The sequence below is a fragment of the Mesoplodon bidens genome (genome assembly GCF_964165515.1).
Source record: "Mesoplodon bidens genome assembly, chromosome: 3".
NCBI classification, from domain to species: domain Eukaryota; kingdom Metazoa; phylum Chordata; class Mammalia; order Artiodactyla; family Ziphiidae; genus Mesoplodon; species Mesoplodon bidens.
Genome location: NC_138178.1, coordinates 43,275,892 through 43,289,596, shown reverse-complemented (window position 1 = coordinate 43,289,596; position 13,705 = coordinate 43,275,892). Strand labels below are relative to the sequence as shown.

The window sequence follows — 13,705 nt, the reverse complement described above, 5'->3', positions numbered from 1 at the left end:
CAATTCAGGGGACACGGGTTTGAGCCCTGGCCCAGGAAGATCCCACATGCCACGGAGCAACTAAGCCCGTGCGCCACAGCTACTGAGCCTGTACTCTAAAGCCTGCGAGCCACAACTACTGAGCCCACGTGGCACAACTACTGAAGCCCACACACCTAGAGCCCCTGCTCCGCAACAAGAGAAGCCACCGCAATGAGAAGCCGCACACTGAAACGAAGAGTAACCCCCGCTTGCTGCAACTAGAGAAAGCCCGCCTGCAGCAACAAAGACCCAATGCAGCCAAAAATCAATTAATTAATTAATTATTTTTAAAAGAGCTTTAAAAAAAAAAAGAAAGAAAGAAATGCTGGTGAGTTACATTCTGAGGCCCTGGCCAAGGTGTCAGACTCTCCGTGGAGCCCTGGGTGAGGGAATCTTCCCTGACACCCAGGTTTGCTGTTTGTGCGGTCAACATACCGGAAGTTAACATTTGATGGCTCAGAGGGGCTAGAAACAGTTTTTTGGAATGGTCCTGAAAACTGGGACTGGGCCATATGTTACACCTCTGTTACTCACAAAGAGCACTAAAGCAGTAACTCTGAAACTGATGGAAGGTTCTCAAAGAACCTTGTGTGGCCAGCATTTGGAGGAAAGATCTTATTCTCATTCTCTTTTCTAAGCCTAGTGGGGTCACCTGGCAAGTTCTAGCCCACCCAGAATAGGAAGGATTGCACCTGCCTCACCACCACCAGCAGCACCCCAACAACTACAAAATAAGTAGTCTAAAATCTTTGTTTCCACACTGAAAACATTGCCAGCCACAAGCATCCAGTCCATAGTCTTATTTCCCTTTTTCTTAAATATATACATGTATGAAATGGGGTGGTGACTGACATTATTTTTTTCTTTAAGTTCCCTGCAGCTACTCAAAATCTAACCAGCTGACAATGAGCCCTCCCCTCAGGCTTCTTGGCTGTGATAAAGAACTGTACAGTATCCTGTAATCACATACACTAGACACTGAGTAATTTCAAGAGACCCCTCCCTGGCCTCTTTAATCCTCCATAGTGCACCTGATGTTATGCTGGGCAGTGGAAGAGGGAAGGGAAGAGAGGGACAAAATGACAAAAAGCTATCCTAGCCCTCCTGTCCTTCCCCCCCACACACACACATACATGTGCATTCACCCTAACTAGGCCTAAGAGCATCCATCCCACCCATCATACATTCTTAGTAATAGGAAAGTTTTCCAAGACATTGAATAAGAATAAAATGTTTCTGAGAAATTACTGCAATTCAGTCAACTACAAGAAAACAAAGGTTAAATGAAAGGAATGAACAGCCAAGAAAGATTAGGGAGATTTGCAAACTCCCCAAGTAAGTCCTGCACTCACATTAGTCCACCATATACAATACTTATCCAGATTTTTACTTTGGCTACTCCTTTAGGGACCAGCACTGAACCAGCCCCCCTTTTCATGGGGGGTGGAGTTGGGGGGGGGGCGGAGGGAGTTAAGCTCACCTGATCCCAGCCCTCTTCAGGTAGACTCCAGGGGCTCAGCTGAGAGCCTCACATGAAGGAGCGTTTCCAGGATCAAGTCCCTAATTAGTTACACAAAGAGAAAACCATGAACAATTTGTGCATTTGGTGGTATTTACTTCTTTCTTTTAACAAACTGCCTTTGGGAAAGAGAGTTGTCATAAGGGCAAATCGATCACTTCAGGGGGATTAAAATATGGGGGGGGGAGGCAAACGGTTTAGCTCAAAGTCTGCCTTCTACGTTAACCCATTGTTTGGTCTCATATAAGAGCTACATGCTCTATGTTGTAAGAAATGAGAACAGAAACAATACGGAGCCAAGAATTCAGCTTCCCACCAACATATTGTGATCCACTAGGCAGAAAATATGTTTTAAGCTTGCGTATATGTATGTATGACTAGAGAGATGTAGATACAAGAGTAACTTTAAATAGAGTAATTTTGTTTTTTGAGTTCCTTTTTGTCGCTGTATTTTTCCCAAAGACCTTCTACTCTCTGGAGGTTTTAAATTCCTAAATATTCATTGCACAAGCTGATGCTAAGTCCACTGAGATGGACCCCCATCTCCAGGACCTCCATAGGCATTGTTTGGACAAAACAGGAATGTCCGTGGTGATGAAACCAACCAGGTTAACCGATCTCAGGACATGACCACTTTCAAGGAAGGCAGGTAGTGTAACCCACTGGCCTTGACCTACCTTGATCTTGACGTTGCCTAGGCAGTGGTAGGGACCTGGGCAGAGATTGGCCTGCCTGCTCATGCCTTAGCTGGTGAGAAGTTTCCCCCAAGGATAGACTGGCCCAAGCTTTTGCCTAAGGGACTCAGCCACCACTACTACTACCATTCCACCACCCTGACCTCTCCTAGGGTCTGGGAACATTCCCAGCAGAGACACCGGTGGTGGGCTCTGACCTGGTGCCCCAGGAAAGGAACATACAGTCTGAGTTTGGCCACACACACTTTGTTCCATATCCGAACCCATATACCCAGATTCTGAGAAGCTGTCCCCCATTGTGACCACCACTCGCCCGGGGCTGAGGCTCGGCGCTGACCGGGTCATAACTGCCAAGGGCTGGACAATGGGCACATCTGTCCTTTCTCTGAGGGATGAAAGCACCTAAGCGGACACGCTCTGCCTTTTGTTACGGTTTTTTTTTCCCTTTCTTTTGTAAATGAAAGAAAGCCGAGGCATGTGGCGGCCGGGTATACGTCCCACACTGGGGGCCTCCCCACGCGTCCCCACCAGGCCCAAGGATCAGGTTCGATTCCGGATTGGACCGTGATTGTGGGAAGCGAACAATTACGCCCGAAGCTGAATTGATTTTCAAATCTGGAGGCTTCTCGCAGGGACGCCGGGAAGAGGGCGTCCCTATGGGCCAAAGAAGAGACTGGCGCGCCTGGTCCACCCTGCCGGCGTCAGTCCTTCCCGCAAGCAGCGGCCTCTTGGTGTTTTACCAGGAGGGCCATGAAGAAACCGCAGGAACAGCCCGAGCCTCGGCGGCCCCACCAGAACCCACGAGTTAACATAGGAACCCACCAGGGCACTCACAAAATACACACACACACACGCCGAGTCATTCACGAAGCGGCGCGCCGCCCTAATTATCAGCTGAGCCGGAGAAGGACCCAGGCGGAGGAGGACAGCGAGGTATGGCCGGGACTGGGACTCTTGGCACTAAGCTCACCTCTTCGCAGAGCATGGAAGAGTCAGGGTGGGCAGAGAATTATCAGGGAGGACAGAGGTTGTCGGGTCAACAGCCACCAGGTTGACCAAGGCCTTTAAAATATTTGCTCCCCTCCCCCTCAAAAGGCCAAGAACCTGAAGATGGGGAGAGCGTGGACTCCCAGAGGCCCTCCCGGGAAACAAGCCAGGGTGGAAGGAGTGATGACACCAGCTGAGGCTCCCCGGGAAACCTGCACCGGGAGGCAGCAACTGGAGAGAGGGGCGATGGCTCTCTAGGCATACTGCGCCACCCGGGAGGCGAGCCCAGCAAGTGTGGCCGAGGGCTGGGAAGAGAGCCCACCCGAGCTAGGGAGCCGAGAGGGACCCAAGTTTACCAGGGTTGCGGTAGCAGCCCCAGATCGCGCTCTACGTTAGACACTCGCACGTGCGCACCGCTCCCCCGCAGCCCAGCGCCTTACGAGCGGCGCTGGGACCCCCACCTTCATTTGTACGGGGACGTCCCGGGCCGCGCGCGCGGGGACTGAGGGGGCGGGGCTGATCCGCGCGCCTGCGCGCTGCGCCCGGCGGGCGTGAGGGCGGGCCGCGGCGGCGGCGGCGGAACAGCGGCCACAGAGTCTGCAACAGTAACCGAGCCATGGCTGGAGCTGGCCAGCGGCGCGGGCAGGCAGCAGCCGCGGAAGGCGCAAGGGGTGCGTCAAGGGAGCCGGGAGCCTCACAATTCTAAGAAGGAGAGGGACGTGAGGGGGCCGGGGGCGGGCGGGCTGGGGGCACCGCGCTCGCCTAACGGCGCGGATCCTTTTCGGAAATTAATATTAAAAAAAAAAAAAGCCGAGGACGCAGAGGGGAAGGTGGGGACAAGAGGGAAGGCGAGACACACTGAGAGGGAGACAGAGCCCCACAGTGAGAGGAAGGAAGGAAGGAAGGAAGGCAGCAGTCGCCAGCAGCCGATGTGAAGACCGGACTGCGTGCGCCCTTCGCCGCCTCTGCCCGGCCTCATCGATGTTGTGTCCGCCGCCCGCTCGCCCAGATCACGATGAACGCGCAGCTGACCATGGAGGCGATCGGGGAGCTGCACGGGGTGAGCCATGAGCCGGTGCCTGCCCCTGCCGACTTGCTGGGCGGTAGCCCCCACGCGCGAAGCTCCGTGGCGCACCGCGGCAGCCACCTGCCCCCCGCGCACCCGCGCTCGATGGGCATGGCGTCCTTGCTGGACGGCGGCAGCGGCAGCGGCGATTACCACCACCACCACCGGGCCCCCGAGCACAGCCTGGCCGGCCCCCTGCACCCCACAATGACCATGGCCTGCGAGACTCCCCCAGGTATGAGCATGCCCACCACCTACACCACCTTAACCCCTCTGCAGCCGCTGCCGCCCATCTCCACCGTCTCGGACAAGTTCCCCCACCATCACCACCACCACCACCACCACCACCACCCGCACCACCACCAGCGCCTGGCAGGCAACGTGAGCGGTAGCTTCACGCTCATGCGGGACGAGCGCGGGCTGGCCTCCATGAATAACCTCTATACCCCCTATCACAAGGACGTGGCCGGCATGGGCCAGAGCCTCTCTCCCCTCTCCGGCTCCGGTCTGGGCGGCATCCACAACTCCCAGCAAGGGCTCCCCCACTATGCCCACCCGGGCGCCGCCATGCCCACCGACAAGATGCTCACCCCCAATGGCTTCGAAGCCCACCACCCGGCCATGCTCGGCCGTCACGGGGAGCAGCACCTCACGCCCACCTCGGCCGGCATGGTTCCCATCAACGGCCTTCCTCCACACCACCCACACGCCCACCTGAACGCCCAGGGCCACGGGCAACTCCTGGGCACGGCCCGGGAGCCCAACCCTTCGGTAACCGGTGCGCAGGTCAGCAATGGAAGTAATTCAGGGCAGATGGAAGAGATCAATACCAAAGAGGTGGCGCAGCGTATCACCACCGAGCTTAAGCGCTACAGCATACCACAGGCCATCTTCGCGCAGAGGGTGCTCTGTCGCTCCCAAGGGACCCTCTCGGACCTGCTGCGCAACCCCAAACCCTGGAGCAAACTCAAATCCGGCCGGGAGACCTTCCGGAGGATGTGGAAGTGGCTGCAGGAGCCGGAGTTCCAGCGCATGTCGGCGCTCCGCTTAGCAGGTGAGCAGGCCAAGGAGCTGGGCGCGCGGGGAGATAAGGTATTGGGGAAGCTGAAGGGACCCAAGGAGGCAGGGAAGGAGAGAGATCTGTGCACGCTTCATCCCGTCCTCCTTTCACCGAGAGGGGGGTCCCTAGGCCTGGAAGAGCCAGAGCGTGGCTCCAGGGAGCAGACAGCCTCTTCCAGGACTCAGTGCATTGGGCTATGGAAGGCTCCGGGAACTGAGCAGCGCGGCCTGGGTGATTGCAGAGGAGCATTTGTGCTGGGAGACAGCGCAGGAAGCTCGCACGACCGTAGGAGGAAAGAAATCCCAGCACGTGGCTGGATACGGTCCGTGCATCGCTTCTGGGTTTGGCACTCTAGGTTTGTGGGGCGAGAGAGGCGACGCGTGCGTGGAACTGCGTGCAGGTGCTGCCAGCCAGTATCCCTGGCACATACCCGGGCGCTGTGCTGGAGCGTTGCGGGAGCTGCCCGCCAATGTTTAGCTGAACTCGCTGCGGTGACCCCGCTCCCGCGCTCACTTTAGTGACGCGGGGCGGGGTGGGGGGCTGGAGGGTGGGGAGCGCACTCTGGGAGTTCCAGCAAAGGTTCCGAAGCCGCGCGGCGGTGGGTGTGTGGCGCAGACGCTCCGTAAGGTTTAGGACGCACTATGCGCTTGTGACCGGCTGTAGAGAGGAAGGCAGATCGTGCCAAGGTCCAGGTGAGGGCGGCCGAGCAACAAGGGAGCTTCTAGCTTAGCCCAGAGACCGATTTCGCTGCCAACTCGCTTAGGGCTTCGCATTTTGTTTTATTCCTCTGCATGAATTTTCGTCTGAATCCCCATGCAGGGGGTGGGAGTGTGAGGGAAAAAACCAAGTCTTCGAGCAGAGGTCTCCGGACCCAAACACCCCGAGGGCCTGGTGTTTCCGAGTTGAGCGGGAAGGTCTTGGCGGCGCTGCGTAGACACAGCGCCCAGTTCCCCCAGCCTCTCTAAGCCAAGGTAAGGGGAAGGCTCTGGCCGGCCCACCGGCGGAGGGGACAACTGACCCCAGCCTGAATCACACGGGAGATTTCAAGCAGATTCAGTGACCCCCTAGGGCGGAGGACAAGCGGAGAGGTAGAGCCAAGGGCAGCCGAGGGTGGACTCGGTTTGATGAGACCCGGGCTGAGTTGATTGACTCCTGGGGTACATGCTGCCACTCCCCCACCCAATCTCAGCCCGGCGCCCTAGCCTGAGTCCTGGCGAAGAAAAAGGTAAAAGCCGGAATGAGGGTTTTTTAATTAACTGATCGTTCTCCATTAATTCGTCCCTGGAGAACGAGAGACAGTCAATCCGCGCAGAGCCGTGGGCGCTGAGCCGTTTCACAGTCTAAAATCAAAGCAAGAGGCCAGGGCCCCCTCCCCCACATCGTGTGGGCCAATGAGAAGCTAGAGGGAAGCGGGTGCCGGCGTCCCCGCGAGCTTGCCACTCCAGCCGGATGCGACCCAAAGCAGTCTTGGGGTCTGGGTTCTTGTGGCCTCCCTGCTGGAGCTCCGCACCGTCTGAGCCTCTGCCCCACCAGGTTTTCCAGTTCAACCCCGCGCTCGTTGGCTCCAAAGTCCCCACGAGGACTCTTGAGGCCTGAGCCCAGAAGCCAGGAGAGGCTGGGGTGAGGGGACGGGAGGGGGAAGAAAGAGGTTGACAGGGTACCCTCTGGGGCTCCCGCAATTCCACTCTGTAGCTTTGTGTGCAGCCACCAGATTGCCCCCATCCCATGGGTAGACCGAGACCCGAGGGCAGCTGAAGTTCTGGAAGGGACGGCAGAAAATGCTATTCCTCTCCCAGACTGATACGCCTATGCCAGCGTCCAAGGTAGTGCTTTTTCACACGCACACGCCAGCCTCGAGCCCGGCTTCAGGACTTTTTACCCAGGCAGTGCACACACAAGCAGGTTAGTGGGGCTGGGGGAATGGAGGGAGGGGATGCAAATGGAGAGCCGTTCCCCCACCCCGCCCCCAGGGAAGCTCGTTCCAAACCCCCCACCTCCTGAAGGCGCTTGCTCAGGACTTAAATGACTCTCCTTCCCCACTGCCTCCTATTGTCCCCTGGAAAGACAGGCTTATAAATTAGGTTCAGGGACGACCCCGGAGCCCTGGAAACCCGCCTTAGCGCCCTGCCCTGTACGAGTGCCCTCTCACCTCCTCGCATGGGCAGCCCTAGTACTGCTACCTGCACACGGGAAGTGCGGTGGGCGTACCCGCTTGGGCTCACGGGACCCAGGAGGTTATCGAAGGGGCCGCTACCTGGCACCCAGCAGCGCGTTGAGAGTCCTGCCCAGCCTTTGGACGGAGGCGCGTGGCCTTTTCCTCGTGGGGGATGGGGGGGAAGGAAAATCGGAGACTCTGGCGGGACGTGAGTTTGGCGCCAAACCCCCAGCGAACTCTTTATCCTAAGACCCGGATGCGGTCGTCGCTCCCATTTTCCTTTCTTTAACTTCATTAAAGGGGTGGGGCGGGCTGGGATGAGCGCGCGTGCGGAGCCAGCCGGGATCAATCCCATCACGCAGCAAGGGCCAAGACTTGTTTTTAAGTCACCGAAGAACGATGAGACCTCCCGTTAACATTTTAATTTGGTGTGTGTGGGGGGCCAACGAGGCCGTTTCCTGAACCGTTCCAATGATCTCTGGTAGGCCCTGACTGCAGGTGACTAAAAACGGATTGCAGGGCATGTTGGACGCAGCTGTGAGCCATTGCCCCCTCCTCCCCACTGCCAGCTCCCGTGCACGGAGGGAGGTGCCACTTGCAGCTCTTGCTCGCCGTTGCACTCATCAAAGACCCCGCAAACTCGTTTCTACCCCATGCGAGGCAAGGCCCATCGAGGTCGGCTCCTTCGCTGGGTAGCGGGAGAGTGGCTTCTGCATGCCCCTCCTGGTTCCCCAGGTTCTGTACAGCCTGGTGTGGAGGGTCAAAACCGCCCGCCCGCCCGCCCGCGGCAGCGTGTTTGGAGAGGCGCTTTCTCTTCACGAAATTACATCGACTGGCGGACGACGGGAGACAGGAGGAAATTCTCACCAAATTAACTACCTTTAAAAAATCAATATATGTTCCCTCAGTGTAACACTTGCTGCTTCCCCATTAAAGTGCAGCGCAACCAGGCTCACGCTGCGTCTCATCCCAGGTGGGGAGGGGGGCTGTGCCGGTGGGTGGGTGCCCCGCCTCTGACGTGGGCGCCTATTAAGACGCGGGGAGATTAGCTTCCAATTAAAGATTCCAGAAGGCTCCGGCCTCAGTAGGGGAGCTGCCGGCGCAGGAAGAGGCTGCCACTGCACACCCACCAGCGGGTGCTGCAGAGACCCAGCAGGCGAGGCCCGGGGTCGGGCAGGGGTGGGTGCTGCGCCGCTTCGACCCTGCGGTACCTGGAGGCGAAGAAACCTCCCAACGGCGGCGCCAGGGAGCCAGACGGGTCTCCAGCACCCGGGACTGCGCCTGTTTCCTGGACGGGATTTGCCCCAGGAACACCCGGGGACCGGGGGGCGTGGGGAGGGGGGGCAGTCTGACCAGGAGGTGGCCATGAGAAAGTCTCGCCCGGACCAACATGGGCCATGTTTGCCATAAGTGGCCTTGCTGCCTGGTTGATTGATAACTAACTGGCTCCCGCGCAAGTCCATTTGCTTTTTGTTAATATTTATACCAACGGGTGACGTTTCAACTGTCCCCTCACTTCTCTGGGCCATGGGAGCCAAGCAGAAGGAGTTCGATGCTGGGCCCTGGGAACTCCACTTCTCCAGTCCTCGAAGACTCTGGGCCGGGAGAAAAGCCACAACTGGGCGTGTGGGATGCAGGAACTGGAAGGGTTCATAGGCCCAGGAGTCGGAGGAGAAGGTGCCAAGTGGACTGGTTCCCCGCCACGCCCGGCGTCTCTGCGGGGCGGTTCTCGGGCAGTGCAGCTGCTCTCAGCCGGCTGCGGCCCGAACAAAGGGCCCGCGGGGCGCTGCCGACGGCGTCCGCCTAGCAGCCTGGGGGCGATGGGGGCTGGCTGCCCCGGACGAGAGCCACCTCCGAAGCTTTATGCTAGACTCCTCCCAGCGTGGCCTGGGGGCCAGCCAGTCGTCAGGCGGAGGCCGAGGAGTTCCAGAGTCCCCTCACCAACTCAGGCCTAAGGGTCGCCCGTGCTCCCGGAGAGTTGGCTAGGGACCCCCGCCCACACACTACACACACACACACACACACACACACACACACACACACACACACACACACACATACACACACACACACACACACACACACACACACACACACACACACACACACACACACACACACACACACACACACACGCGCCAGCCGCACAGGTCTGGCTGTTGGAGACAATCCCCAGAAGGCTCTGCGTGGGCCTTTCTCACAGCCCATGTCTGACCCCTGGAGGGTGTGGAACAATAGTTCTCTCTTGCGGCCCCCACTGGGGAGCACAAACCCCAGGGAGGAGAGGAAGGGGTGCATGGAGTTAAGAAGTGTGCATGTGGTGAAGGTTGGAGCGGAGAGTTTGACTAGAGTGGACAAGACCTGCTGCTGTGGCTTGAGGAGGCCTGATGGTTATCTTGTGGTGACCTGGTGTCAGAACATCGAGCACGGCTGCCTGAGACAATAAACTCCGCGGCCTGTCCCGAGGGTGGTTGGCTCTCCCGCCAGCGGGTGCAGCCCCAGGCCCTTTGGAAGCACCCAGAGGGCGATCGGGGTCAGTAGAGACCCAGTCCTGCCGTCGCTGTTTTGCAGCTGGCACTTGGGACGGTCTGTGCCAACAATAGCACGGTTGTGTTGTAGCAGCAAAGCAACTCAAAGCCCAGGCTGCATCTTTCTTTATGTTCAAGCGCTCAGCGCACCACAGGAAGCTAAACTCTTGCCCTCACTGATGTCCTCCTTGTGGACTCGTCTTCCCCAGTAACTGCACATGCCCCCTGCGGGCCGCAAGGCCAAGCACCCAGAAAGCCTCTGTGGTTCAACCCGCTGCGGAGAGGAGAGACTTTGTTTTTAGAACATTGATGTCTTAGTGATTTTCAAAATGAAAACTATTTTGACAAGTAGAGAGTGTAGTGGAGGGAGAAAAGGATACCTAGTGGATCTGTCTTGCTCCTAAACAATTCCTGGGTATTACCCCACTGATGAGACAAAATTGCCATCCCCCCAAATTATACCCCAACTCTAACCTCTCAAGATGCATGTTTGGAAATTATATCCAAATTATACTTTTGCTGGCATGTTTTTTGTTTGAGACTATCAGGGTCACAGTAGAGAAGGTGACCCTGGCAGTCTGAAATGGGAGGTTGGGGCTCAGGGTGTAGTGAAGGGAGGGTGGATTAGCGTTCCCTTTGTTGTTTCCCCTTCCAGCTAACTGATGGGAGTTAGAAGGCTGCCCTGAGGCTTTGAGCTTGAAGGTCTTTGTTTGCTGTCTGGTGGGCTGGGTGAAGGGCTCTGGGAGGCCTAGCGGCCTGGAGCCCTGGTGCAGCGTCAGGACCCTGGACAGGGCCTAGCCAGGCCTGTTGCCTGGGTTTCTCTTGCCCCTGGAGGGTGGCTAGGATGGCTTTGAACAGTTGTGATGAGGAAACAAAAACTAACAGCTAATATTTTGAAGTTTATGAGAAATCGTGAGGCCCCACCAGTAGTACACACGGGCACAGTCAAGTAATGGAAAAGATCAAACCTATCCTCGTCGATCAGGTGGTTGATCTTTTTCCTCCCTCCGCAGTAGCTTTCTGTGTGCGTCTGAGTCCATGGGCACACCTGCTTATACAATCGGAATTCGAGTCCCTATGGGTGTGACAGGGGTTGGATCATTAAGCTAAAACGTTCAATTCAGTCCCTTTGATCCATGCTGGGGAAAATCTATAGTCATCTCTAATCTACAAGGTCTTTGAGGAGGTTGTTACATGAGCTGTTTTGATGTCATCATTTCCACATTCATGGCAAATTCAGCTAATCAAACAGACGCTGCTACCCAAAGTTCTCAGAAGAAATAGTTATTACAGAGTATATCGGTAACATTTATTCTTGATTTCCTTGTAAGAAAGAAAATCCTCAAGTCTAATGAAGGTGGGTAATTAAAAACGAGGTTCTCAAGTGTCTTGCTCCTCAAAATCCATAGTTAGAAGCCTCACCCTTCAAGTAAGAGTGCTCAGTGTTCTTTGTAAATTCCATATATTGGAATAGTTAAGCACCAATTTACTATTTTAAATCAACCAAGGAGCCTTGACGGACTGGATGAGAAGTGACTAGTCTCATTTCAGTCCCCTTGAAAACAGCAGTTTCCACACTTGGCAAAATTGAATGGTCCCCAACCTAGAGTAGCAACAGAAGGAGGGTCCTATTGAAGTCATAGTAGTTAGAGGATAAATTTCCTATAATCTTGGATAAAGGATTCAACAAGTATTCATTAAATACTATTTTCATTTTGTGTGTATTTAAATAAGATGGGTAAGCACGTTTGGGAGAAGAAAGCCACATTATTTTTACGTGAAAAGTGTCAGCCTCACAGAGTTTAGTAAAAAGGAAAAAACTGATTCCTAATGTGAATGAATTTAGTGCATAATCATAAATTACTGTCTTCTATCAACAGATTTGAACAGACTTTTATTTTAATACAAGTATGTTAGTACTAATGAAGCTTAATTTTCTTCTGAAATTGTAGGATTGGCTTAGATGACCAGACCCATCACAGGGCAATCTTATTATTTTGATACAAACATATAAATTTATGTCTGATCACAGGGTCTTGCTATAGAATCATCCACATTATGTTCCTCCCAAAAGATGTTACATTATCATAAAGTTGGAACAAATTAGCTTCTAGAAATTTTCTTCTCCCTTTAGGTGAGACAATTTGATAAGATAACAGCTGAACAGAACCAGACCTTGAAGTACAACCCTCACATTTGTCTTGGCAAGTGATAAGGAAGTCAATTGATAACGAAGGAGTTTAGGTCCACTGTGTACATTTTATTAGTCAGGTACTGTGCTAGGCACATAGATGTTCTCATTTAATACTCACTGTCTGTGCCAGTGGCTCCCAAATCTTGCTATGCATTGGAATCATTTAGGGATCTTTTTTAAAAAATGATTCCTGGCTAAGACCTCAAATATTCTGGCGTTAGTAGTATAGGGCATGACCTGGGCACTAGGATATTTAAGAGCTCTGAGGTGATTTTAATGTGCAGCAAAGTTTGGGAGCTGCTAGTTTACAGGCAATTACCATTATTTTTCCTGTTTCTCTGTTCAAGGAGGTTGAATAACTTACCTGTGATAACACAGCTGGAAATCACTGAGACCCTGAACTCAGCTTTCCCAGCTCAAAGCCCAGAACACCCTTACCCTCCACCCTGTGCCTCGATTATGGGTGCAAGTCCACTAGGTCGGTGGACCCAGAATGTGGAAATGTCTGATTCACTGTCTTAAACGCCAATCTGGAAAGTCCCTGCATAATAAGGTCTCAAAATTAGAGAATGTGTGTCTTCCCTCTGGGACTCTCAAAGAGAGTTACTTGTGGAAACTTAATTTCTTTTTTACTCAGGACTTATAAGAGAGACTTTTTATTGCTCTCTGGAAGCAGCCAGAGGGAATGTGAGGCAGTCACGGAGCTAGACATGGAACCCAAGTCTCTCTATCCATTTTTTCACTTAAACAATTATTCACAGGCAAGACCCATCTCATTAGATGTGTACTGTGGGTAGGACTGGTCCATTGGGAGCCAGCCTGGAGGAGGGCCCAAAGGCCCCAACCTCCCATTCTTTCAGGCATTGGTGTTCTGATCTGCACTTGCACAGCAATTATATTTCTTGGCTTCACATCGGTGCCTGCCTTGCTATTCCAAGCTTGCCTGTTACTCATGTTTTAGAACTCTGCACTAAAAAATAATAAATTGACTTAAACTCTGTATATATGTTGGCAATCATCCAGAGGGCAACTTACAATTTCCCTCAAGCACCGCAAGTTTCCAGTTACCGATGAGTTTCTCGTCTCCCTTTGCATATGCCATAGGGTCCGCAGAATCGACAGTTTCTGAAATCGCTGCTTTCATTCTGCATCTGGTGATGACCTCGTAGTCCCAAAGAGAGGTTATCAAAGGAACATAATAAACTCTATGCTTTTCGCTTTCTTTCCTGATGTCTTCTAAAACAGATCAATGGGGGAAATTAAATAAATAAACGAGCGAAGCGCGCCACCTAGTGACTCGTCTGCTCACTGCAGGTGAAGTGCGTGAGAGGAGTGGCTAACGCGATTCAAGTATTGATGGAGTCACAAAAATCGTTCATTAAGGCAATTTAATCTTTACTATTAAATGTCCTTTCAATTCATTTAGGGTAATTAAGATGCAGTTAAAGTGATTAAATTCTAATTACTTATGCTAGACAAA

At 54.0% G+C, this 13,705-nt stretch overlaps 1 protein-coding gene across 1 annotated transcript in view; it reads left to right on the top strand.

Annotated features, from left to right (window-relative positions):
• Nucleotides 1–4,017: 4,017 nt before the first annotated feature.
• The window catches only part of ONECUT1 (one cut homeobox 1), a 36,825-nt gene continuing 27,137 nt past the window's right edge, over nt 4,018–13,705 (top strand). The window contains exon 1 of the mRNA XM_081227774.1: nt 4,018–5,342. Coding sequence (XP_081083900.1) covers nt 4,238–5,342 — 1,105 coding nt within the window. The 5' untranslated portion in view covers nt 4,018–4,237. The remainder of the gene's footprint in view (nt 5,343–13,705) is intronic.